We start from the raw sequence: 27085 nt of genomic DNA on the forward strand, positions 1-27085 counted from the left end.
AAGCAATATGTATATCGTAAACATAAATGTAAAAATATACTATAAAGAAGTTGCTACAAACTCAGACTTGTTTCTGAAGCAGGTGATCTACTGCTTGAGACGCTTGTAATGCCGTGCTGCTAGGTGCTCAGCACATTTACAACCAGGAACAAATCAAGACTGTTCCTACACGCAGAACTTGTTGACTAGCCTGGAGGCTCTTAACATGGTTGCACAGGGCTGTGAGGGAAAAGGTTTTATTCTGTAGAAGACATGTGAGAGTCACCTCGCCAGGACTAAGAAAAGCCTGAAAGAGAAAGTTACACCTGAAGCCAAAATATCAAAACACCAGGCAGTCAGGGGAAGAGAGAGAGAGGATGGAGAAGCAGGCAAAGCTAGCAGTGTGGCTGAGAGAGGCAGACTGAACTCGGGTTTTGGTGACAGGTACCCCACCCATAAACCATTATCACATTAACCCATGCTTTAGGATTCTTAATTCAGTAATACCCCAACGTTACATAAGCATGGTCCAGATTGTTTTGATGAACAACTTCTAACCTAGGAGGGCCACAGGAGGGACAACCTTGTTTGCTTTTGCATGGTATTTTTTTTTTCAGATAGATTTGTCCTTTTAAAACTTTTAACTAAAATCGTACATATTAATGGGATGCCATTTGACTTTCCAATACAGGAATGTATTTTATAATGTTTTCATCTGATTAAATATATTTATCTCCTCAAAATTTTATTTGTTTACGGTAAGGTCTTTTTTAGGGAAGGTTTTTGAAAATGTGTGTGCGGGTGAATGTAGGTGCCCATGGAGGAAAGGAATGTGAGGTTCCCAGGGAGCTGGAGCTACGGGTGAGCCAGCCCATATGGGGCTGAGAACTGAACTCAGGCTATGTATTTCCCAATACCTCCAAGGTTTGTCTGTCTGTTTTCACATGCAATACGTAATCACAGTCAGCAGTCGCCCCACTCTTCAGCAGAACGTCAGATCCTGTCCTATAACTACAACCCAGTAGTCAACCAACCCCTCTCAACTTCAATGAAACAACATTATCAACTGGGATACATAAAAACAGCAACAAGGAAGTCTCAGGACACCACAGACATTTCAAATGGACACAGTTACTAAAAGCAGAAAACTGGGAAAATTGAATAATCACAATTATGCTGAAGTGACCATAAACACACTAAGGTGGTTTTAATTAAAATGCTATTTCTTGATATGCAACATGTAAATAAATCTGTGCCTAGGTTTATGCTTATGTATATTAAACATGGTAAATTAACAGTATAGAACTGTTTTCTTATCCTCTTAAAATTTCAGTTTGAAGAAGTGATCAACAATGAATCCTCAATTGTGTTTATATGTGCATTTAAACTCTAAGGTAACCGTCCCCCACCATGTGTGACGGTGTAGATGTGGAGGCCAGAGGCTGATACTGAGTATCCTTCCTGATTGCTCTCTCTGTTGACTTTCAACCCAGAGCTCCCTTGTGTTGGCTAGCTTAGCTGGCAAGCTGGCACTAGGGGTCCCTCGTATCCACCTCTGGTGAACTGAAGTGAGAATTGGGCTATCACGGTCACCTGTCTTTTACAGGGGTCTTGGGGATCCAAACTCTTGGCATTTTACCTGCTGAGCCATCCTCCTAACTCCTTAATGTAATTACTTCTGTTAATTAAGAGCATCGGAAATGCGCCTGTGATTCATGCTCTGTAAGGCCCAAGTAAACTCACTTCTTACCATGGAAGTAAAACTGAAAAGAAAAACATGACCTAATTTTTTCTTTAAAGTCATTAAAAAATTGAATGGATATATTCTAAATGTAAAACATGTATAAATATACAAATTACTATTTATATACATATGAATCTAAATGTAGATATCTTTAGTTATGGGAAGGATTATGGATAATTAAAAAAAATTGTACAACTTTTACTGCCTACAAAAATATGCACGATTTGGTGATAAAACGCTGTTAAAGAGTAGTTGGCCAGATGTCTAAAAATATAAAAACTCCATCCCAACTCTGCCATGGTACGACACACGTGGATGAGTCTGTTTACATGTTTTTTCTGTTGTTAAAACAGGAGCGCTGTGTTGTTCACGTCCACACTGCAAGCACAGTGCCTAGTGTGCGGAGTGTACAGAAAGCTGCCCTGTAACTTGCTGAACCATCTTTTTCTAGAGCTGAGATGGGGACAGTATGAACACTAGCAAACAGAATACCTGAATCCGAATTTGCGGGAGTCGCTGAGCGGCTTGCTTGGGAGGAATGTTTAAAACAGTTAGTGAAAAATCCTCGGACGTGTGTAGATAGCAGAGTTCTCCACGACTCATGTGTATCTTGGAGTAAAACATCATGGATCAAGTATGGCAGCACCATCTGACAAAAGTCAGTTTTCACCTAGAACATGGCATACATCCACTCAATTGTTTGAATTAGAGTAACATCATTTACTGAAAAGGTTTACTCCCCTATGTATCAGAAGTTGAAAATTACATGGAACGTCCATGAACTCCAAATAATCTAAACAACAACCAAAAGTGTGCATCAAGTAGTGATTAAAATAAAGAAGAAAGGGCTGAGGAGATGGTTCAGTGGTTAAGAACACTGACTGCTCTTCCAGAGGTCCTGAGTTCAATTCCCAGCAACCACATGGTGGCTCACAACCATCTGTAATGAGATCTGATGCCCTCTTCTGGTGTCTCTGAGGACAGTTACAGTGTACCTATATAAATAAATGAATCTTAAAAATACTTAATAAATAATAAATAAATAAATCTTAAAAAAAAAAGAAGAGAAAAAACAGAAGAAAAACAAGCCATAATACCAAGCAAAGTATTTGAGACCTTGAGAGAGGGTGGCAGGAGCACCAGGTCAGAGTCACCCCTGGTTATGCTGAGTTTGAGATACATAAGCGCCTATCTCAAACAAAGCAACAGCAAAAAGGCAACCATCCTAGGAAGCGCAAGGCCCTGGGTTCGGTCCCCAGCTCCGAAAAAAAAAAAAAAAAAAAAAAAAAAAAAAAAGGCAACCAAACACCAAGACTGACGCCCCAGGGACTAATGCATTAGAAGTGCCTGCTCTCCCAGTGAGTCGCACCTCAGACTCCAAACGCTATTAGCAACTGGAATCGGCTTGCACACTTAGTAGGCTGTACCAGACCTTCCATGTAAAACTAATGACTGCTGCCTACCTTCTCTTCACTCAGAGAGCATATTGAAGAATGTCAAATGACAGTGAAGAAATAGGAGCTGACTTTCAATAACAAATAATTTATAATCTCAATGACTTTAAGCGTCATTACTAATTATTCTAGCACTTTGTAGAATTTAACTAGTACGTTGTCTTCTGAAACATAAAGCCTGCTGCATAGTTCTGGCTAAGCAGAGATAGCCAGTTCAATGGACTTGTAGCAGCTGGATGTGGTGTACACTGCAGGCCCGTGATCTACTCATCACTCAGAGTTCTTTTCAAATATGTAAATCACAATCGGAGACACAGAATTTAAATTAATGGGAAAAGCAAACAAACAAACAAAAAAACCCCATAGGCTCTAAGTCAGATTAATCCTCTTACTTCACACATTGGCTTTAGTAACTGAAGAATTTCGCTTTTTATGCCTCCACTGTCCAAAAAGGCACAAGTCAGAGTCTTTATCCAAATGTCATGGCTTTCACTTTGAGGAACCCACAGATTTACATCATCCAGGCCTTCTAAAGCATCTTCTTTAACAAACTGGGGTAATTCTAAAAACTAGAAGCAGAAAGTCATTTCCTATGACAATTAAATAACCCAGTACAGTTGCTTATTTGCTCCCAATAAAACTAAGTACACTTAAACTACACCTACGGCCTGTGCACACAAAGTAGGTCAGGAAGTAAAGGTACTTGACGCCATCAACCTTCACTGACCAAAGTTGATCCCAGAACATACATGGTCTAAGGAGAGAACTGACTCTGGCAAGTTGTTCTTTTACCTGTGTGTAAGCGCCACGGCATGCACTTGCACACACATACACACAATACACACAATACATACACACACACACACACACACACACACACACAAATGAAAAAAATAAATGTTTAATAAAAATTTAAATCTGGATATAACATTTGCCTTTTAAAAGTGAAACAGATTTGACTAGGAATGGTCGTTCAGGGCCTTAATCCCACTTATTCAAGAGTTGAGGCAAGAGGATTTTAACTTCAAAGCCTGCTTGATATCTTAATAAAATCCTGTCTCAAAATAAAAAGTAAAACAGAGCTAGGGGTATAAGTCAAGGGTCAAGCACAAGGCCCTAAGAATCACTTCCTGCTATAAAAATAAACGAGGGAAGTGGGGAGCACACATGTGAGACAGGGGATTTAAGCGAGGGAGTCAAACTGTAAAGGTATTTCTGCTAGCTCTGTTACTCACTGTCCGCATATTATACAAGTCACAATCTTTGCCTCATCCGGTTCATATGTAAAACTGATTTAAATCTACCACAAAATTCATTTCAAAATAAAATATAATATTTACATGTTAAAAATACAATATTTAGCTGGGAGGTGGTGGCACACACCTTTAATACCAGCACTCAGGAGGCAAAGGCAGGTGGATCTCTGAGTTTAATAAGGCCAGCCTGGTCTACAAAATGAGTTCCAGGACAGCCAGGGCTACACACATAGAGAAACCCTGTCTCCAAACGAACAAAACAAAACAAAACAAAACACCAAAACAACAAAAACCACACCAAACCAAATCAAACCTTAAAAAAAAAACCCTAAAATTGAAAAACCGCAAAGAAACAAAAAAACCAACCAACCAAAAAATCCTAATACTTTATATTAGGCTATATTAATAACTTCATTAACAGTCTGTATTACTACTAATTTTACTGGGAACCAAAACTGTGACACATTAAAATGATTACTTCAGTGATGGGCATTTCCATTGAACTTTTAAACAGGTAAAAACAACTGCATGTTGCTCTGTCAGTTTCTGAAGAGAATAATGCTTAGAGACAAGAGATACAAAAGCTCTTAATGATAGTGCAGGCAGCTTTCAATGGGCTTGTCATGATGATTAAACATGCATGAAAGAAGCTTACACGTCTTTATTTTTCCAAAGGTGTAACGCTTGTTGGCTGATCACAGCCCCTGAAGTAATCCTGGATCAATGATGCCTAATACCACAGGGATACTGAGAAAGAGTTTCCCTTAGCCCCAAGTCAGCTCCTCTTTACCTTATCCACTTCAACTTTTCTATTCTGCCTAGGGAAATTAACAAAGCCCTTGAATTCAGTATGTACAGTCTGAATTTGTCCAGCAAGCAGTGTGTTAGTTACTTAAGAGACCTTTTTCCTCGACGCTCTGAAAGGCTGCAGATAGGTCAGCATTGGATCCGCTGATGTCTTATGATTCTCCCAGAAAATATGTCCGGTCTTGGTAGCCAAAATGTTTTTCAAACAGGTAGCAGCAGCTGATCGAATTTTGACACTGGAAAACATACATAATAAATGTATTAATCTGGAATGCTATGCGAATTTGACTGGAACGTTTTAAACCTAATAATCGAAAATTTTAGAAACTTATCTATAATATTATGTAACACTGAAGAAAAAAAGTCAAAGGATTTTTAAAATAGTCTCTGAGTAAACATGAGTTACTAATCAATAACAATTCTCTTCATTCTATACAATATTGACTGTTATACTGACCATAAATTTAAGAAGAACTACTTGAAAATAATTACAATAATAAATACGATTAGGCAAGTCCTAATTCACCTGAGGAAACACACTGACATTTTCTTCAATGACACACATCATTTTTGAGGTGAGGTACAATATCTTACTCCCAATGTTTAAATTATCGCAAAGATGCCTTTTGAAGGTACATACTCGTTTGCACAAATCAGATAGTTGAAAACCATTAGCATCGCAAACCTCTAAATAAAAAGCACAACTCTTTTTTACTAAAACAGCAAACGGAGGGCTACAAGAGACTTGAAAATATATATAGACAAAGAAAATGTTACTGGCCCGAGACTGGAGAAAGGACAGCATCAAAGGACGGTTTAATTCTGTTCAGTTATGCTTGTCTCTCAGACAACTTCTAACCCTGGATTCGTTTTTCCCACATCTACGTCCTTAGCAAACCCTAGTGTCTATACTAAGAATGCATTGGCCCTACTTCTACCCACATCCCTCATGTCCACTATTCGTCTACTGATTCTTTCTCCTCGGTACCACAGCAGTAATTAGCATAACCAGCTACTGTCTCCAATCCTGCCCCTTGGCCACTGTGCTGGTTAATGTTTTTGTCAACTTGATGCAAGCCAGAGTTACCTGAGAAGATGCCTTCATCAGACTGGCCCGCAGAGAAGTCTGAAGGACATGATAGGTGCAGGAGGGCCCAGCCCATCGTGCCGAGTGCTACCGCTAGCTAGGCGATCCTAACGGACTGGCTGACCCACAGAATGAGCAAGGAAGCATTCATCCATCGGCTCTGCTCTAGTTCCTGCCTTCCTGAGTTCCCACTCGATTCCCTCCCAACGGACTGTGAAATACGCCCTTTCCTCTACCAGTTGACTTTTTCTGGCCATGATGCTTAACACAGCAATGTAAAGCAAACCAGAACAGGCACTGGTTTGTCATGTAATGGTTATGCACGATGATGTATCACAATACCACTGTACATAAAAGTTCACGGCACACATCGATGCATACAAAGATCCCACACTACATCAGATAAATTCATATAAAATGATCTTTCTCGGTCGCCCCTGTGCTCTACTCCTGTCCTCTCAGGTTAATTCACTATCACTCAGACCATATGACACTTCCTCAAAGAAGTATGCTCTGAGTAGTTCCTTAGTCAACATCCCCTTTGCATGCTGAAATCCCTTAAACCCCCAATGCTTTCCCCTTTCCTCAGTAGAAGAGAAAAGAGCTGCTGTTGCCTATTATTCTCATGCTTATGTCATGCTAACAGGTCTGTGTATCACTAGACGACAACAACAACGACGACGATGACGTCAGATTACTGGATTCCAAACCATTTTATGATTAAGTTTTCTGTGGAAAAATCTCTTCAGAAAGTCAATAACGGGGCTGGAGAGATGGCTCAGTGGTTAAGAGCACTGACTGCTCTTCCAGAGGTCCTGAGTTAATTCCCAGCAATCACATGGTGGCTCACAACCATCTGTAATGGGACCTGATGACCTCTTCTGGTGTGTCTGAAGACAGCTGTAGTGTACTCACATACATTAAATGAATAAGTCTTTAATTAAAAAAAAGTCAAGAAAGATTAAGCCAGTAGCACACGTTGCGATCTCAGCCCTTAGGAGGCAGACAGCAGAAGGAAGATCAGGAGTTCAGGATCACCAAGTTACAAGTAAGTCCAAGGCCAGCCTGAGTTATATGAGATTCTATCTCAAAATAAGAGAAAGAAATGGATTAAAAATGATAGAAAGATAGGGGAACAAGATAAAAAAAAAAAAGGACAGCAGTAAAATGTTAGTGTAAGAACTTACATGGTAAGTAAACAGATATTCACCATAAACTTCTTCCCCTTAATTATATGTATGAAAATATGTATAACAGAATGTTAGGGAAAAGACCCATGCCAGCCAGTTTAACATAACAAAAACAATGACAAAAATATAGGTTCATTAAATCAGTAATGGAAACATGGTGGGTTAAGAGAGGCAGAAGAGTAAAGCCAAACTACATATGTACTTGTAAGAGATGCCTGGCTCGGAGAAAACCTTTGAACTTTCCCTCCCATGATGTAATGATGGGGGTGGACAAATAAACCAGTCAAGCAAGGATAAATAATGAGGGATCTGGAAATGACTCAGTATTGGAAGGATGTGTAAGGTCCTGGTTTAGGCCCCAGTGCTGTAAACAATAATAATAATAATTGTAGCAACAACAAATAAGTCAGTAAACAATGAAAAGACGGAAATGCACAACCAACAAACTAAAATACTGAGTGGATCTGAAAACTTTGCTTTGAACAAAGAATACATGAGTAATAAGAAAGTCTATTAGTTTAAACCTTTTGAGGTTACAAAGCTTTTGCTCCATGGATTATTCTAGAAGAATCAAAATAAAGATTAGCTTGGAGGAACAAAGCACTTTGGTTAAAAAAAAACCACTTAAAATAACATTCCTAACATTTCTGTATTTAACCTTGTTATTATTACGAGGGAGAGGCTGAAGGCGCAGGACACAGCTTGTGGGGGTCGGAAGACAACTTTCAGGCTCTCGCCCTCCCCCTTAGTTTTGGGGATCAAACTCAGGCTGTCAAGCTTGTGAGCTGCCTGCTAAGCCACCCTACCAGTCCATATTTCTGTATTTTAACTGTCTGTGTGGAACCACCTGGCAGCTTACTGATTTATCCTTTAGCTTTACTAGAATTTAAAACAGACAAACTGCATCACCGTCAAGTGTTAGGAATATCAGGAATTTGATCACACAAATTTATAAATGAACGTCATTAAAATGTACAAGACTTTTTTAACGTCGGGACTTGAAAGACGAGAGCATGGCTCCGTGGTTACGAGCACTCATTGTTCTTGCAGAGGACCTGGGTTCCATTCTACATGGTGTTTCACAATCATCCAACTCTAATTCTAGGATATCCAATACGCCCTGCTGAGCTACAGGAGCACCAGGCACGCCTGTGGTGCGCACACATGTATGCACAAAAAACATTTACATGAAAATATGTAAAAAACTTTAGAAAAGAAAAAGAAAGGGTTAAGTGAAGCATGAGTATCATTTTCCCGAAAGCCAGATTTGGTGTCTCTATCAGATGAAAGGCGTCCTCACCACTCACCTGTCCTCCACCAGGGTGTTGTTCAGGGCAGTCAGCATTATCAAGGTCCACTGAAGTTCTCTGTCTTCAGGTAACCCGTAGGCTTTGGTGTACGGCGTATCTTTGCTATGCTGTACAGCTATAGTAGAGAAATCCAGAGGACCGATTTCTCCCAAACACCTGCCGACAGCCTCTGCATACAGGAACCTCATTTTAGTACAATCATAAAAAGAATTAACACTGTTTCATCATGCTTCAGGATTTCAGTGTTTTCTAACATGGGGATTAGAGAAAACTATAGAATACTTTAGAGCAGTAATATACTTTTCACCAGCGATGACAGTTAACAATTATAGTAACAGAATATTAGAAGCAAAAGTATTAACATGTTTGGCACTGTATGAAGTATTGACTTGAAATGTTTAAAAAGAAAATTCAGGATATATATATATATCATTCACTCACTCACTCATTTTAAACACACAACTCAGTGAAAAGTTTAAGCATATGCCGGCATGCCGCCTATGAGCACAGGCAGCTGTGCTTCCCTTCCCCTCTGCACACTTCTCATCTCTGCTCCAGGCTTGCTACCTCGAGCTAGAACTCGCATACAGCACTGAACATAAGCAGTAAAGGGGATAACTTCTCTTTGCTTGCCGTTAGAGGAAAGACTCCGGTCTTCTACCACTAAGTGTGATGATGTGTATTACACATTCAAAACAGCATCACTTTACACTACGTAAGAAAGCTACTGAGGGACCCCGGAGCAGCTCAGGCTTATGTCCAGCAACAGCCAGCAACAAAGATGTTAATCCTGGGCTGGGGTGGATTTGCGGATTCTGGTAAGGTTCAGTTTCTAGATCCGGGAGGTGAATGCACAGTTATTCTGATTGTGTGCAGATCCTTAAAACCAGGTAAATATGATCTATATCTGTGTCTATACATAAGATAGACATAAATAAAGACCAGTCTAAAGGTCAAGCATGGCAGGCGCCCACTGAGAACGGAGGCGGACATGGGAGGTGGACACCGGGGAGCACCAGCAGCTCTTCCCCTTCCCATTCTCGTAGCACTGCTGTCGTATTTTAGTGTGACACTGGTACTTCTTTTAGTAGCACCTCTGGCTAACTTTGGTCATGTGATCTGCCGTTCTAAGACCACCAGATCTAAATGCCTACATCCAGCACGTCAGCAAGTCACCTTAGATTAGATTATGCCTAAATGGCGGCAGTGAGAGACTTAAATGATATTTTTAAAAAAATCCGAGCTTAACCATCCTCCAGCCTCTCTGCTTCTGTTTGCCGTAAACAAAGTAGACATTAAATACTGCCTCAGTCATACTTACAAAGCATTTCAGAAGTTAATTAATTTACAACTCAACTATGCAGAGATTTATGATTTCCGAACGCATTTATAAGGCATTTTATTGTTAACATTTATATAGCATTAATTTTTATTGCTAACTTTATTTTAAATGCCTACTTGAGGAATATAAAAGGCACCTGGCTATCTTGGGTTACCCGAATTGAACAGAAATATTAACTTAGCAAGCCATCCTCATTTTTTCAGTGAATCAAATGAGCAGCTAACGCTTATTCTGACTGTACTGAAGATCGTTCACCTACACCACTTACCTAAAACTTCTCTTTCACCAGTCTGGTTCACTGCCATCTTGGATAGCTGCAACAAGCTGACAACCAGCTTCACCACAATGCCATCTTGTGGGTTATCTGGAAACAGTTTAGGGAAAGGTGCTTCAATTATCACAGGGACAACACATACTTATTTTACACCACTCCCCAAATTAGCACATTTTAAAAGGTTTTAAATCATGAACAGATTTTTAAAAATACACGTAGATAGAATTTCGCTGGGAAATGATTAGGAAGATTAGCCAATCAGATAAAGAAATGTCTTGAACAAGTTGAACAGAAAAAGCTAATGCCTTAGCAAAGTCACAAATAGCTAGAAACATAAGAGACATTCAACACAACAGCTAGAAGAGGCCTTGTTTAAACGACTGTTCCCACACAGTATTCAGAGTTTAGACCCGCACCACCCAGTGGCCTCTCTGTAAAGACAGGAATACAAATGAGGATGGTGGTAAGCAAGAAAAATTCACAAAAGTATCTGAGAAAGAAACAGGAAGCTTCATATGTTAGAATCACTCCTCCAAGGGGGTTGCAGAGACGGCTCATCTGTCAAGAGCAATTGCTGCTCTTGCAGAGGATCCTGGTTCAGTTCCTAGCACCCACACGGCAGCTTACAGCCATGTAACTTGAGCTTCAGCCATGTTAACACCTTCTTCTATGCCCTGAACACCCTTTACGTGCACTGCATTCGCATGGCGCACATAACACACATGCCAGCAAAACACCCATACACATAAAATAGGTATTAAAACAAACAACTGGTACCCTGAGATGCTCTCACAAGATCTAGCATCTGATCTTTATGCTGTTCCAGTTGTCTCCGAAGATCCTTCAGTCCTTCGAGTCTGGTCAGTGGAAGTGGATTATAAGCACTTACTGAGAGAAAATGGTTTATTTCCTAAAAGACCAAATCAACGTAATATTAGCTGAATATATACTGGCTAAGTGTGAAGAATGAAACAATAAAAGAAAAAAGAGTAAGTACTCTCTGTAGACGCTGACCCATAAAACAAACATGGCAGAACTAAAGTTCCTCCCTATACTTGAATTCTGGCAATGTTTTAAGGGTTTAAAAACCAAGAGGTTCTCTTATCTACATCGATGTCAATAGTCTCCAAGACTGCAATGGCAAGCTGAATTGGAAGGAAATGTTACAAGTTTCATTTATTTGGTAGTATATAACTTGTACGCCTTAATCATATTAAATGTTCTCATATGATATAGTCTTAATTGAATGATTTTAAAATTATAACATTTAGAAAAATGATACAGACATAAATAACTAAAATTTATAAAGATCAAAATTCTTAAGATCATCTCTAGAAAAACATTACTGACCCTCAAGGAAACAGATTGCAATTTTGAGATATCAATGAACCCCAGGACCCTCTGCATATTAAAATTAATACTATGTTGTATCATATTCTCTGAATATTCAAATTTATCTTAGTCAGGAAGCTTTGATAGCTATACTTTAAATGCAATGCAAGAAGATGTTTTGAGAGGCTGAAGAGATAGCCCAGTGATTAAAAGAGCTGGCCGCTCCTGCAGGGGGTCTCACAGTCCCCAGAACTTGTCAGGAGGCTCAGAGCCATACACAACTTCAAGGGCAGGGGACTCTGAAACTTTTCGGTTTCCTTGGGCACACGCACATCTAAGTTATATACACACAGATGCATAAATTTAAAATATCTATGTATATTTTAAAAAGATTTGGATTATATTTAAGAAGGTAAACCTCATGTATTAGAGATTTTACTACAACAGAAAAGTATTCTGTCCTTATTATTGAAGCATTAACGTCTTAAAATAATACTCTTGCCTATGTTCTGTAATACAAAATATAAATAAATATTACCTCTAAGAGTGTAAAGGGTCCTCCACTATATTTTATCTTCTGTTGAGTAAGACGCAAATCCTTAAAAACAACATGGTCAGGAAACGGATCCAGAAGCTTAATTGTGACAAAGAGGTTTTTATTGTCTTTGTTATCTATCACCAAGTACTTCAACAGGTCCAATACCTAAATAATTATCAAAGGAAGAGGGAGAAGTCTTAATTATGTTCGAGAGCCAAATCCCATTGTAACTGATAAACAAACAAACCTCTCTCCCCTAGCTCAGAAGACATGTTCTAACGGCACATGTAGTGCCCAGCTCTTATGGTCATGGCTTCAAACGCTCTAAAACACTTACAGTGCTATATAAGCAGGCATTAAAAATCCAGTGTTAATGGAGTGTTTCATAGGCGAGCTCACTGTCATGGTGGGAACTGCTAGCTCTGCTTCTGACTCCACTTCAGTGTAACAGACAAAACAATCAGATTTATTAGATCAAAACGCCTATGGGGTAAGTAACTGATTTCAAAGGTTAATTCACTAAGAATGTCTTCTCCATTTATCAAAAAGCATTTTCACTAAGGTAAACTTAAAGCATTCAGTTCCTAAGAGTATCTTTCACCTCAAACACCCCTTTGTAGATTCACTGGGAAATTACCTGTTCTTGAACCTCCTGATAATCCACAAGGGGTATAAGTGTGCCCACAATAACATGAAGATGGTTTTCTAGGGCGTCCTTACAGTGAGTTACCGCTGTACGGCAAACTCGACTTAATAGGTCACAGCACAGGGAGAAGCTACGTAATGACACGTCAGTGAAATGGGAAGACCTAACGGGAAAAATAAATGAACGAACGAATGAACGAATAACAAGGTCTAAGAAACTGATCTCAAACAAAATTCAAGTTCTTTTTACTCAGTCTCTAATTCTTATAGGGCTTGACAAAAAAGTAAGTTACATGTCTAATATTTCAACGGTTATAATCCAAAAGAGATAAAGGATGTCTGAAAGATACATTATAATTACTACGAAACAAAAACTGTCACAATCCTTCAAAAAAAAAAAAGAGAGAGAGAGATCCAGGAATCACTGCCAGCCAGCAAGCACTGAAGGACGGCACTTTTTGGTAAACAAAAGTCTTATTTATTCTTTTTTTTCCTGCTCTCCACATCCCCAGTACTCCTGATACTCACGTAACCCCGGTAGGGTACTCTCTGAGAGCAGGCAAAGAGCGCCAGGCTTCATTAGACACAGGTAGCACGAAAATCACTGATGAAGAATCTGCTTGGTAACAGCTGGTGTTCAATAATAAATAAACATAATAATAAAAGACAGGAAGGGAGGGAGGAAAGAAAAGGAGAAAGGAACAAAGAAAGGGATAAGGTCAAACAAGGCTGGGGTGACGGCTCAGTGGGTAAGAGTGTTTACTCTGAAAGCATGACAGCCTAAATTCTAATCCGAAGCATCTATATAAACACTCAGGCACGGTTGTTCATGCCCATAGCACAGGACTGGTGGGCCGGGAACCTGGTGGCCAGCTAGATGAGCTGAAATGGCCAGATTCTCAGAGACTCTGTCTCAAGGAAATAGGTGGCAGGAGATTTAGGAAGACATAGTATGTCCCACTCTGGCCTCCATGTGCACATCCAGATATTTAACATGCATGAAGCAGCATTCAATGTCAAAACTTAGGGAGGACCCGGTTCCACATTTAACCACATTATATACTGAAGTGGTAAGATTTTAGCAACCAAAGTTTAGACCATGTAACTAACAAAAAAAGCATGAAGTATTAAAGGGAAGAAAATAGAAACATTTTCTGAAGAATTTCAGGCACTAGGGTTACTAAAAAAAGGAATTCAAAATAATTTTAAAATTTAGAAGTTGAGAGGATAGAGGGTACCAAAGACCCGAGAGAAGTGATGGGAGAATGGGGAAGATCTGCGGGCATGAAGGTACAACTGGGACATTCTGGTGTGCTATAGAAGAGAGTAACTAGAGATAACAACTATGTAGATAAAAAAAAGCTACTAGAAAGGATTGCTTTTACCTACAAAATGATGAATATTTTAAAATTTTCACTCATTAAAGACATATAAAAAAAATCACAAACCTTTGGAGATAAGTAAAAAAAAATTGACACAGAAATGGATTTATGAGAAACTATTAAGAGAATATATATGCCTGAGTTCTTGTTATGTAGGAGGCCAACACAGGGGAATTCCTGAACCCAAGTCTTTGAAGGCAACGTGGGCAACACCGCATGACCTCACTACTTTAAAACAACAATGATCAATAATAAGGAAAAAACCCTAACATCAATAGCAAACTTAAATAAGTCAGTAACAAGTAATGAAAAAGTCATCCAACAAAGAAAAGCCCAGGACCAGATGGCTTCACTAAACTGATACTGATTATTCTCAGTTATTCAAAATACTAAAGAGAATTTCTGCCAGTCCATTCCACCAGACCAGAATCAGCCTGATACCCAAATCAGACAAAAACATAAGAGTAAAAAAAAAAATTAATATTCCTGACAAGCAAAGATATAAAAAAAAAAAACTACACAAAGTACCAGCAAATCAAACTCGACATTACACCTGAAAGATTACACATAATCAGGTGCGGTTCATCCCAGAAATGCCAGGTCAATTCAACACATCCAAGTCAACAGAAGTGCTAAACCACACGTCAACAGAATTTAAGCAAAAGAGCTGTAATCATCACGACAGGAAAAAACAAAAACCACAAGGTACAATTAGGGAACGAGACATTCTAGTGTGAAAGAAAACAAAAAAACAAAAAAACAACAAAAGACATTTGAAAAGATTTAACATCCCTTCATAGAAAACAATCTGAAGAAAACAGAATTTTAAGAATATACATCAACAAAATACATGCTGCACTTGAGAGTTCACAGCTGACACAGTGAAGAGCAAAGCGAACAGCCTCGCTAGCATTCTGAAAGACAAGCACTGCTTTTCATCGTCTCAAACTGTTGAAAGTCAGCTCATCACTATATACAGCAAACTTAAAGGCACCAGAAAGCAAAATAAATCCAACCAACCAAATAAAAACCCCAAAGTATTAAAACTAATCATTGTATTCAGTAAAGGTGGAGGTTATAAAACCAAAATAAAAGAATCGACAGGATTTCTTCACACTAATAATAAATAAAAGGGAAAAAAAAACTCATTTATAATAGCTACCAGAAATGTAACCGAAACTAGAACAATGTCTACAAAACAAAAACAAGAAACATAAAATATTAATGAAACCAAGTAAAGCAAAAAGGGAAGAAATCTTTTCACGCATGAATAATTATTAAAGTGCTCACTCTACCTAAAGCGTTCTGTGTAATTTCTAAAGATACTGATGTCTCCTTAGAGAACTAAAATGAATAAATTAGTTAATTAATAAAAAAAATTTCTAAGATTCAAATAGAACACACACACACGCACACACGCACACACACACACACAACCTCATCTAGCCAAAGCAATTTGAGTGTGATACATCAAGAACATAATGCTCTTTCTGATGACAAACACGTAGTGGCTAAACTAGAATGGGATTAGCATGAACATGCACATACAGATCAATGAAACAGCACTGAGTGTCCGCCTACATCCCGGGAACTGGGAGACAGACGGATTCTGGGAGCTGGCTGGCTGGCTGGCCAGAGCAGCTGTGTTGTGTGCTCTGGTTCCTTCAAGGGACCAGGAGTCAATGAAGGAGGTGAAAAGCAGTGAAGACTCCTGGTGTCAGCTTCAGGACTCCACGTGCACTCATACCCTCCCTCCCTCTGCAGGTGCTTGCACACACGAAGGACTGCTAACACATCAGTATGATTTATTACTTACCTTTTGTTGATATAGTGAATCAAAGTATAAATAACATCTCGGAGAACAAAGGCCCAAGCTCCTCCCAAGCCACTCTGTATGTCTTTCAGTAATAAACTAACAAACAGGTGGTATATTTTAAGAATTCTGTGCTTTTTAAAGACATTATTTGTCTCAGCTGCTTGTTCACAAATGGCCAGGAGTATTTTCTGATAGGAATCCTACAAAACAGGCACACATTGAGAAAAAAAATTTTAAAATAAAATATATTTGACTACAACCAACATAGTTTATACTTTATTAAATGATCATTTAGATTATGAGCTTGATATCACATGCAAAATGTTACATTAAAATTGTTAGAGTCCACTTCACTTTTTGGTTTTTGTTTTGTTTTGTGTTTTTTTCCAGACATGGTTTCTCTGTGTATCCCTGGCTATACTGGAACCCACTCTGTAGAAAAGACTGGCTTTGAACTCACAGAGATCTACCTGCCTTGGTCAGCCCAGTGCTGGAATTAAAGGAGTGTGCCACCATGCCTGGCCCATTTTACTTTTTAAAGAGTTGATGAGGAGTTTTGAGAAAGTGAACTGGAACTCAGTATATTATGATGCACAGTAAAGGTGTTCCCTGAGCTAATTATAGAGGCCCTGGCCTAATGTGTAAAACATATTAAACACTGACCAAAATACGAAGATATAATTTGTAAATCAAGTGCTTTCCTTTTTAAATTAGTCAATCAAGTAAAATTTCATGTTCTCCCCAACCCCAAGATACAGATTTTCTACCCAGAAAGGACTTTTTTTTTTTAATAAATTATATCAGTAATGCAATGTGTACTTACAGGGATTTTAGAAAGGATTTCTAGAATGCTTTTAAACTTGGTTTTATGACAGCTGCTGATGTAGGCAAATGTTGCCTTAATGACATGTGACGGGAAATATGGTGGATTGGGAGCGGGATCCAAATCCCTAAAGAAGTAGAAGAAAAGAAATGTAGTTATGAAAAAGAAAAATAACTCCCAAGTTATAAAACTGGTTTTCTACTGAAAAACTGATTTTTTTTAATGAAATCACAAACAAAACAATTCAGACATGAATTAGGCATCCTCACATGGACTTAATGTAAGATGATTTGTTTAACATAATTTGTTTATGTAACCTTTTAGGAGGTTAATGGCAGCCCCAGAGTTGGGCCTTACTAGAACTTGCCTTCAGGTCTCATTCAGAGTATTGCAAGACCAACAGTACCTTAAGCCGGGTGACACATCAGAGGAGTAACAGCATTTAAAACATGACTATCAAGTCCGAGCACTTTCTCAGTATTACTACAAAGCTGCATGCATAGCCTAGACTGCATATTTAGACACTGAGTATTTTCAGCAGGGAAGTGCGGCACCCGCCTTGAATCCTAGCATTTGGGAGTCAGAAGCCAGCAGATCTCGAGTTTGAGGCCGGCCTGTTCTAGAAAGGGAGGTCCTGGACAGCAGTGCTACATAGAGAAACCCTGTCTCCCAGAGACAAAACCCAACAAAATTCTTTGGGGACTGGAGAGATGGCTCAGCAGTTAAGAGTGCTGACAGTGTTTCCAGAGGGTCCAGGTTCAATTCCTAGCACCCACAGTGGCCAGCAACTACAACTCCAGTTCCAGGGCCGGGATGGGGAGGGAATGGAAAGGGTTCTAATGTTCTCCATGGCCACTGTGTGCATACATACATGCAGGTAAAACACCCACACATATTTTTAAACCTGTTTTTAAAATGGAGAAATTTCAAGTACCTTACCATCATGCCCCCCACCCCTATCACCAATATTCATATACAACCAACATCTAATTTCACATCTAAATTAAACTGGAAAGCTAGGAATACCACAGAGAAAAGGAGGCAGAGAAAGGCAAGGTGTGGGGAGGGAAGAGAGCCAAGTGAACTACATGAAGAAAAACAGTCTCAAAGGGCATCAGGTGGTTCGAGGCTGAGGTACACAGAAGAGTGAAAAGCTGAGAAGTCAACGGGAAGAGCAGCTGCAGCAGGAGGGCCGCAGTGAAGGAGACAGGAAGTAAGGCCACTCGTCAGCGACAGCTAGCTCTCTAAGTATGAGACGGGCATACCCTGAAAAATCGCAGAGGTCGGGGCTTTGACCGGAATCCGAGTCAGCCGTTTCATGCAACGTCATAAGCAGCTCCACCACGATCTCTGGCAAATTACTAATGAATACTTGATCAATCTGTAAGGACGCAAAATTAAAATGGATTGAACGCCTTGTGTATCTGTGACTTTCACAACAGCATGGAGCGTATGGATTGATCCCTTACCTCAGTTCGACCTTTCCATTTTACAGAATCATTTGAATTGACTTTGTATTTAGCGTTAAATTCCTCAAACTGGAAGATCTCCAGGTAGCAAAGTTCCACAGTCTACACTGTTCCTCAATTTGCATTTTATCTTTTATTTGTTCACTAGGTCTTTAAAGATCTTAACTATTAAAAAAAAAAAAATCTTTGTGACGGGCACTAATCCCTTTAGGTGCCACGCACGCTTCTCTCGATACTGAAGCCAGTGCCACCTTTCATCGGTAGTCAGTAAAATGACTCCTCTCTAAGAGGCAGGTTTCTCACCATCTGCTTCTGTTACAGGGAGCCTCGCAAAGGGCAGGAAGTCTTAGGGCTGCCAGCACATACCCAGGACCCCCAACCCTGGGGCTGCAGGTGTGAGCTGCCAGCCAAGTGCACCTTTTATGTGGATGTAGGGATACGGACTCAAGTCGTCATACTTGAGGCCAAAACCTAAGTTTAAGTTTACTTCTTGTGCCAGTACATAGAGGCAGACAAAAACGGAAGCCATACCTGTTTTCCTAGGAAGTCTTCACCTTTAAGAGTATCGTAGACCTCGGTAGCAGTCTCCCTCTTCTGTGCCGAGCTGCTGTCCCCCGTGCCCTCACAGGCAAAGTACGGAAGGATGTGCACAAGCATCTTTGGAAAGCAGTCGATCAGCAGGCTTTTCCAGCACCTCTGAATCTGATTAGCAATGGACTTCACCTCATCAAAGTGCTTTCTAATTACCAAGTGTGGAATCAGAATCTTGTAACAAGATCTGAAAATGGTAAGTTTAAAATTCAGGTTATAAAAATTTTCAAAGTAAAATTTTACATAAAAAAACAAAACAAAACAAAACAACAACAACAAAAAAACCCAACCCAAATTGTTTTAATAGTGTTCAAAATATCATTTTAGGTTTTTAAATATTCCTTTTATATTTTAAATTTTTATCTGTTTAAAATTTTATGAATATGGTGTTTGGCCTGCATTTATGTCTATGAACGGCTTTGCATGCCTGGTGCCTCTGAAGGACAGAGGAGGGCACTGGCTCCCTTGGAACAACAGAGAGAATTGTGAGATACGACATGGGTACTGGGAATTGAACAACCTGGGTCCTGTAGAAGAGAAGTCAGTGCTCCTAAACGCTGAGCCATTGCCCCAGCCTCCTAGGTCACCGAATACTCTTATTTTCATTTTATAAGGGGAGAAATTAAAGTAAAATATAAATAATCACGTTTTTAAAAAAAAGTATGACTTTATTCTTCTTCCCCTTTTTCTGAGTCTAAGTATCATTCTGTAGCCTAGACTAGCCTGGAAAGTATTATATAGACCATGCTGACCTCTAAATTCTGGTAATCCTCCTGCCTCTGCCTTTCATGTTCAGGAATTACAGCATGCACTACCATACCCAGCTAGGGAATTTTATTTTTTACACATAATCAATTTGTCTGCTATTGTAAGGTAAGAGTAATTTATAAATTGAAAGAACAAATGTAAGTTACTGCAAACATGAATGGATGACAAGGCCATCAAATGGACATCTATCAGAAAGTGCCACTTCTCTCTTTTTGGGTGACGGGGTCTTCTGTAGTACAAGCTGGCACTCAACTCCCTATGTCGATGGAAATCTCCTTCAACTACTGAGCTTCCTGCAACTATTTACCCTCAGAGTGCTGGGGTCACAGTACTCTCCACGATGCCTGGTTGACAGACAGTGCTGAACCCAGGTTTTGAACGTGCAAGGGGAGCACTGCACCAACAGAGCCACACCCCAGTCCCCACGGAATCGGTTATTTCCAATGACCTTGGGAATCCCATAATGTTTAAACAGTCTACTGCTAAGCAGTCGGAAAGAACACCAGGCAGGAAATAATTAGTATTTCCCAAAGGTACGATGCTTGTGTATAGACCAAGATGCATGGCGTGTACATGGTTGACTCAAAGACACACAACTGACAGCCAGTAGTGCTAGCAATCCTAAATTCAAGTGCGTCCTTTGCTACATTCTCAACCTGACTTGTTTAAAAACCAGGCTACCCCCTACTTGGAGCTAGGGGTGTTAGGTGGGAGGGGGTGCAGCCTACCTATAGAAATCCTCCACGCTCATGTAGTTTAATAACGTAAAAGGAAAGGAAGATAAGCTGTATTTAGCATCTTGAAGGTTCAGCCATTCCAAAACCAAGTAATCTAGATGAGAAGCCATGAAGTCCTCTAAGCACCTACATCCAAACGACTCGGAGACTTTCTCCAAAACCTGCAGAGAAGACACCGTGATGTTCAAGAACATGGGGATAATTATCAATTCACTCCTTGCTGATGTTTTAAACAGGACTTCAGAGCAGTCACCCGATGTCTTTCTACCTCGACTTCTTCATCAATGAATGACACAAGGATGGTAAATGAGAAAATGGAAAATGTATTTAATAAGACTGGCATAGTATACAGCACATAGAAATCGTGGAATAAACATCAAAGAGTATCCTAATTTTATACTGCTGACTGTATCTCAAAGGAAAGTCTAAGGGAAAAACTATTTTCAGCCTCACACCCACATTTTTACAAAGCACAAAATATGCCACTTGCACAATCAGGTAGTATACTAAAATACTTAAAATACCAATAGGTAAAAAGGTGAGCTCGGTTAAGACCAATTCCCTGCAGATGGGCCTACCATAGCTCTGTGGAACTGGACTGTACAAAGTTAACTGCCCATCGGTCTAGATGCAGCGCATTAAAACCTGCAACAGGGCCCTGTTAAGGCCCCTAAATAACCAGAACAGGGAAGCCTGCCAGAGTCTACAAAACCGGGATGATCATGCTGAAACGACTGAGCCCAGGCCTCTTTGCTAAATGTAACCTACAGGCCAAACTGTTCTCAAGTACATTTTCTGTCCTTGTTAAATCCCAATGTGCTGCTCCACAATCAACAAGGCAAAAGCAATCAAATACCTCCAAATGCTTCCCTCAGTAAACACTGTCTGTGTGGAGACGGACCATTCACCATGGCGTATCCTCAGTAAGTGCTTTATGTAATGCTCTTAAGCTAAGAAGTAAGTCACACTGAGTACAAATTAATATACCACTTAAAGAATTATCAAATTTGGCTGTGGAGGGGAATACAGCTCAGTAGTTAAGTACGAGACTCTGGGTTCAAGCCCCAAAACACACACACACTCTCTCTCTCTGTCTCTCTCTCCCTCCCTCCCTCTCCCTTTTCTTTCTTCTCTCTCTCTCTCTCTCTCTCTCTCTCTCTCTCTCTCTCTCACACACACACACACACACACACACAAACACACTCTTTGTCTCTCCCTGTCACACACACACACACACACACACACACACACACACACACACACACACACGCTTGCTTGTAATATTCTGAGTCTAGAAAATTTGTTTCTGAGTGTCAAATGCCACCTATAAACAATGTGACCGTATCCAGCATACCTTTTTCACAAGATGGGGTTCTAGTCCATTTTCCTTCACAGATTTGCATAAGGCAAACAAAGCCTGCTTTTCACAGATTGGGCTACAGTGCAAGACCACAGCTATCACCGTCAGCAATACGGATTTTCTATTATAAATCTCATCCAGAAGATCAGGGTTCTGAGAATCACATAACTTCAAAAAAACCATAAGAATGTTGACATGAATATCATAAAATCGTAAATCAACCAAGCAAGCTCAAATTCAAGTATTCTCTAACTTCTAAGCAGCCCGCAAAGTTTAAATCCTATAAAAATGAGCGAAGAGAAAAGACTTGAGAAACAAGCTTTTCTATAGTTAACTAAAGCTCCCGTTTCTTAAGATCTAACGGAAACCATGACCAAAGGGAAAAAGATTTTAGCAATGTGTTTATAAAGAACAAACAGCAAAGGAGAACAGAAGTATCCAGAGTTCTTCCACTACAGCTGCTACTCCTTTGAGGATTTTTATTATTAAGACAACCTTGTAGTGTTTTCTTCTTTAAAAATCACCAAGACCTGTATTATGAAAATAAACGAAGTCTTACAAATAGAATGACATGCTTGCAGTTTAATGATAAACAGAGATACACTTATATTTTTAAAATTTATTTTTATGTGTCTGGGCTTTTGGCCTGCATGTATGTCTATGTGCAGTGCCTGTAGAGATCAGAAAAAGGCACGAGAGCCCTAGGAACTGGAGTTACAGGCAGTTGTGAGTGTGGGTGCTGGGAACCATGCCCCTCTCCTCTGGAAGAGCAGTCAGTGCTCTTAACTAAGTCATTTCTCCAGCCGCTATCTTCATTTTGTAACTAGCTGTAATCACTCCACAATCCAAATTTAGCTCACTCTTTGAATAGTAAGGCCAGAGACATACACCATCACACACACACACACACACACACACACACACACACACACACACACACACACACACAGAGCATTTTTTCGGTGTGTTTTGTCTTTTTGATTTGAAAGATTTCTTAAAATTTTTCTAAAAAAAACCTTTTAAAGCTTTCCAAAGTATCAAAATCCCCATTAAAGTTGGATTGTCCTCACAAATACAGATAAGTTAAAGCAAAAGTAAATTCTATTACTGGACTCATTCTGACCTATAAACTTCATACAGAAAAATTTTATTCAGAGCATACGGTTGACTTAGACCAGCTTTATAGTGTAAACTATAAATACAAACTCTTGTCTCCAGTGTACTAGAGAAATATGACACAGACCGCCCACATGCGAGAGGACAGAGCAATACATGTCACCACAGTTACCAGTTCTCTGATTCCTGCCTCTGCTATCATGTATGCACTGTTGAAAGATGTCTGCTGAAACTTCAGAGGAAGTGCTTTCAAGCTTCTGGAGGAATCACCTTGTCTCATATCCTGGAATAATCTTTAAAAAAAAAATCAATTTAGTTCAAACCCTACATATCAAAACAAAGCATATTATGGAACAAAAGAAAGCCCCTCCATGGGGTAAGGTATCAGGCCTTGGTTTGAAAGACTACTTTAGCAGTTCAGACTGTCTGCTAATCGTTAATCTATAAGCCAATTTGTTGGGAAAGAAGATTTCAAAGCTTTTTGAACTACTGGTCATCAGATTTGAACATTAAACTCAGGCAGTCAGAAAGATAGATACACTGTCTCTTAACAAACATGGATCACAAGAGTTCACAAACTTATCTGTCAATATGCTATAACATTTAATCAGCCCAACAGTGAGTCACTTAATGCTTCGGTGTTCAGTTTACGTTATCTTTTATGTGGAAAAAGGTTATCAGTGCCTCTTACATATAATACCTACATATTTAATCAACTCTGCAATAAGTTTTGCCCTTGATATTTCTTAGAAATCAAAATTTTACATTTTGTTATTTCTGATTCCTTTATTTTGCTAGCTTTTCTTGAAACAGCCCAACATTAAATGTCTAATAAATCAGGGACCAAAAACACCAACGAATCCTACTTACTGACCGTTCTTGAATTTTTTTAAATTTATGAGAATTTTTTTCCACCACTCTACCACTACACTGAGTTATAAGACACAACAATAATCCTCTCACCTGAGAACTTTAACCTCAGGTCAGTAAGGACTTGAACTCCCACACAGAACCACTGGCAATCTGGATGATGCACTGCGTTCTTACTATGAGGAAGGTGATGACACCTGGCTCAGGGAAGCATGGCTGTCTCAGATGCAAACTGTGGACTCCTTAGTTCTAAAATCATAGACCAGTGACTCTCAACCTTCCTAACGCTGCGACCCTTTAATACAGTTCATCATGTTCACAATGACTCTCAGCCATAAAATTATATTCGTTGGTACCCCATAGCTGTAATTTTGCTATTGTTATGAGCTGTAATGTAAATATTTGTTTTCTGATGGTCTTAGGTGACCCTCAAAGAGGTCATGACACACTGGTTGAGAATCACTAAGATTCAGTGTGTGACTACTTGGACAATTTCATGTCGACCTTCTTTTACGGGTCACTTAGGTCCAAATAATATGCGATTTCCAGCTTTGATGATTTTAAAGCAGCGTATAATTTCTTTTCCAAAACCATTTTTATTTCACCATCAATGAACAACCACCACAGCCAAATATTATTTTAGGTTAAAGAAACAGCAGTGATCATATCATCATCACATGAAGTGAAGAAGCTACCACTTTATTGACTTGCGTGAAGTCAAGGTAATGCCCAAATACTCTACTCCTCCTCAGGTGGCAGGGGTGTAGACACCTATCACTCAAACCGATGGATTACTGGCTCTACCGCACTGAGCAAGTCACCTCTCAAAGCCAGAGTTTTCACTCGTCAATTGGAGAAAATAATGCTATCTAAGCAAAGGAACTGTCAGATTAAAGAAAGACCACAAATCCCAGGGGTCGCGCTGAGGTCAAGAGCTTCTGAAAACAACTCAGTACCTGCTGATCGACCCCGCAGCCAACATCCGAACGTGATGGTGACCGTCAGCAAGAAACTGTGGAAATGCTTCACGTACAGGAAAGTCCTGTCCCTTTACATTAAGAATCGCCCACTTGGAATATGGATCAGCCTGTAGTAAAACAACAATTGAGGTTAAATACAAAGACATTAAGGGAGAAACTCGTGATTAGCATACAGAAGTAAAGGTGGCTTTAATGAAGAACTTTCTAGTAGCACAGTGACTCACCTCAAGCAGTGTTTGAAGACACTTTACTAACGCCATTCTGACAGAGAATATACATTTCTTTTCCTTTGTTAAATGCCTGAAATTAGGTAAGATTTTCAATGTAATAATTATTCAAACAAAAGCAAAGACAAAAAAAAAAAAATGGATATTAACGTTATCACTGGTTATTTCCAAAATTTCCATTTTAAATTAATCCTCATTATGTAGAAGATGCCAGTGTAATTACCCCTCCTAAAATTGAAGCTAAATTTAAAATAAAATCATTTTGCTGTACATTATTTGTTCTGTATCTTGGAACTGACATACTTTGGGCACACATGCAAACTAAAGATAGTTCTAGTTGTTATAGTGTAGATTTAGAGAATCTAAGTTCTATACTGACTTATTAATCAAACAGAATGAGGCATCTAAGTTACATGCAGGTGATCATCTATAAATATTCAGTGTTACTGTTGGGCCGGTGAGATGACTTAAGTGGGTAGAGGCACCTGCTGGACCTCAGTTCAATCCCTGGATGAGAAAACTGGTTCCCACTAGTTACTGTCTGACCTGCTGCCCATGTGCACCGTGGCACTGCTCATGACCTCCCCACACAACATAAATACAACGTTAGAAAGGTGTTTAAAATGTTACTGTGAGACTATGAGTGAAATTAACAGTTTAAGAGCCAATTGGCTTTTAGGATTGTTGCACTTTTTAATCCAACACCTAGATCAAGTTACTATGTGACTCAAATTTACAAGGTCATATGCTAAACACCATAGGAAATAAAAGCCTTATTAAAAACAATGTAGCTTTTCAGGGAATGGAAGACATAGCTGGGGAAATGGCTCAACAGAAAAAGGACTTGCCACGTTGAGTATGAAAACCACAGTGTGGATCTCCAGAACTCATGTAAAGTAAGATGCAGTAGCATCCACGTGTGTAATCTCAAGATGCCTACAGCAAGACGGAAAGCAGCAGCAGAAGAAACTCGTGCAGCCGCAAACATTATACCTGCTTCTAACAGGCACAAACTGAGGGCTGACACCCAAAGTTGTTATTTGACTACTACAGGAGCACAGTGACACACATGTACCCATGCTCATACGAGTGATCATTCACAAACATACTCATTAACAAGCCAAATTGTGTATATAATTGTTAAAAGATGCAAAATGTTTTACAAGATAACCAGGAAAAAACAAAAAAACAAAAACAACCCACTAGTGTACAGCTTCCATCCAGAGGTAGAAAAGTAACCAGAGAAAGAGACTTATGCCTACCAAAATGCTCCCATCACTGTCAGGAACTGTCCTTGAGCATTCCTTGTGCTCTCTGTGTCCACGCTGCCCTGACCTAGGTTTGTCACTATATGGAGGACATTGCTTAAAATCGTCTTGCAGACATCTTGGTCACGCCGATACAGAGAACATACAAGGCTGTGGCAGAAAAGGTTTAATGTTATAAGCTGGTATCCAAGAACACTGTCAGTTCATAATTCAAAGTGAGCATAACATGTGGCTTTCATTTCTTACGATAATGGCTGCAGAAGTTCAACAACATCTTCCATTGGCAACAAATGCTCTTTTCCAGGGAGATCCTTCAAAAGCACCAAGTACTAAGGTGGTGTAAGAAAAAAGAAAAACCAGCTTTACCCACAGATCACCTACTTTTAAAAGCATATATAAGCAAATTCAAGCATGCACATAGCCGTAAATCTCTAAACACAGCATATAATAAAATTATCTTTAAAATCAAATACTGGATTTAAAATTCAGCACAACGGCCTTGACTCGAATGGTTAAAAATCCTGACCATATATGCCAAGGAGAACATACACTCTCACACCAGGAATATATCCATTATTTGGATAGGTGACTAAGGAGAAGAAACAAGAACATCTATTTCTGGAATTCGATAAATGATGATTAGTGTCTCCACTGCGGCTAAAGATAAGGAATCTGAGACTACACTATGTCTCTACAGTCCCAGAATAATGCCTGCCATGG

The 27085-nt window shown here is 39.4% G+C and overlaps 1 protein-coding gene across 8 annotated transcripts in view; it reads right to left on the bottom strand.

The window, feature by feature from the left end:
• Atm (ATM serine/threonine kinase) overlaps positions 1-27085 on the bottom strand; it is a 104102-nt gene that overhangs the window by 41097 nt on the left and 35920 nt on the right. For 6 of the 8 annotated variants that reach the window (XR_005487761.2, XM_039081069.2, XM_039081070.2 and 3 more), the window contains 20 exons: positions 26612-26694; positions 26360-26515; positions 25095-25170; positions 24847-24977; positions 23193-23313; positions 21899-22072; positions 20536-20705; positions 18980-19226; positions 18245-18360; positions 16980-17106; positions 16157-16356; positions 13487-13588; positions 12951-13122; positions 12314-12478; positions 11221-11353; positions 10438-10533; positions 8825-8996; positions 5335-5476; positions 3570-3746; positions 2216-2393 (listed from right to left, as the gene is read on the bottom strand). Coding sequence is in view for 7 of the 8 variants with exons in the window: in XM_039081069.2 (XP_038936997.1) it covers positions 2216-2393; positions 3570-3746; positions 5335-5476; positions 8825-8996; positions 10438-10533; positions 11221-11353; positions 12314-12478; positions 12951-13122; positions 13487-13588; positions 16157-16356; positions 16980-17106; positions 18245-18360; positions 18980-19226; positions 20536-20705; positions 21899-22072; positions 23193-23313; positions 24847-24977; positions 25095-25170; positions 26360-26515; positions 26612-26694 (2938 nt within the window). In the remaining variant the exon portion in view is untranslated. The remainder of the gene's footprint in view (positions 1-2215; positions 2394-3569; positions 3747-5334; positions 5477-8824; positions 8997-10437; positions 10534-11220; positions 11354-12313; positions 12479-12950; positions 13123-13486; positions 13589-16156; positions 16357-16979; positions 17107-18244; positions 18361-18979; positions 19227-20535; positions 20706-21898; positions 22073-23192; positions 23314-24846; positions 24978-25094; positions 25171-26359; positions 26516-26611; positions 26695-27085) is intronic. The other 2 variants (XM_008766222.4, NM_001106821.1) reach the window with 1 other exon arrangement.

This window comes from Rattus norvegicus, chromosome 8 (genome assembly GCF_036323735.1).
Source record: "Rattus norvegicus strain BN/NHsdMcwi chromosome 8, GRCr8, whole genome shotgun sequence".
Classification (NCBI taxonomy): domain Eukaryota; kingdom Metazoa; phylum Chordata; class Mammalia; order Rodentia; family Muridae; genus Rattus; species Rattus norvegicus.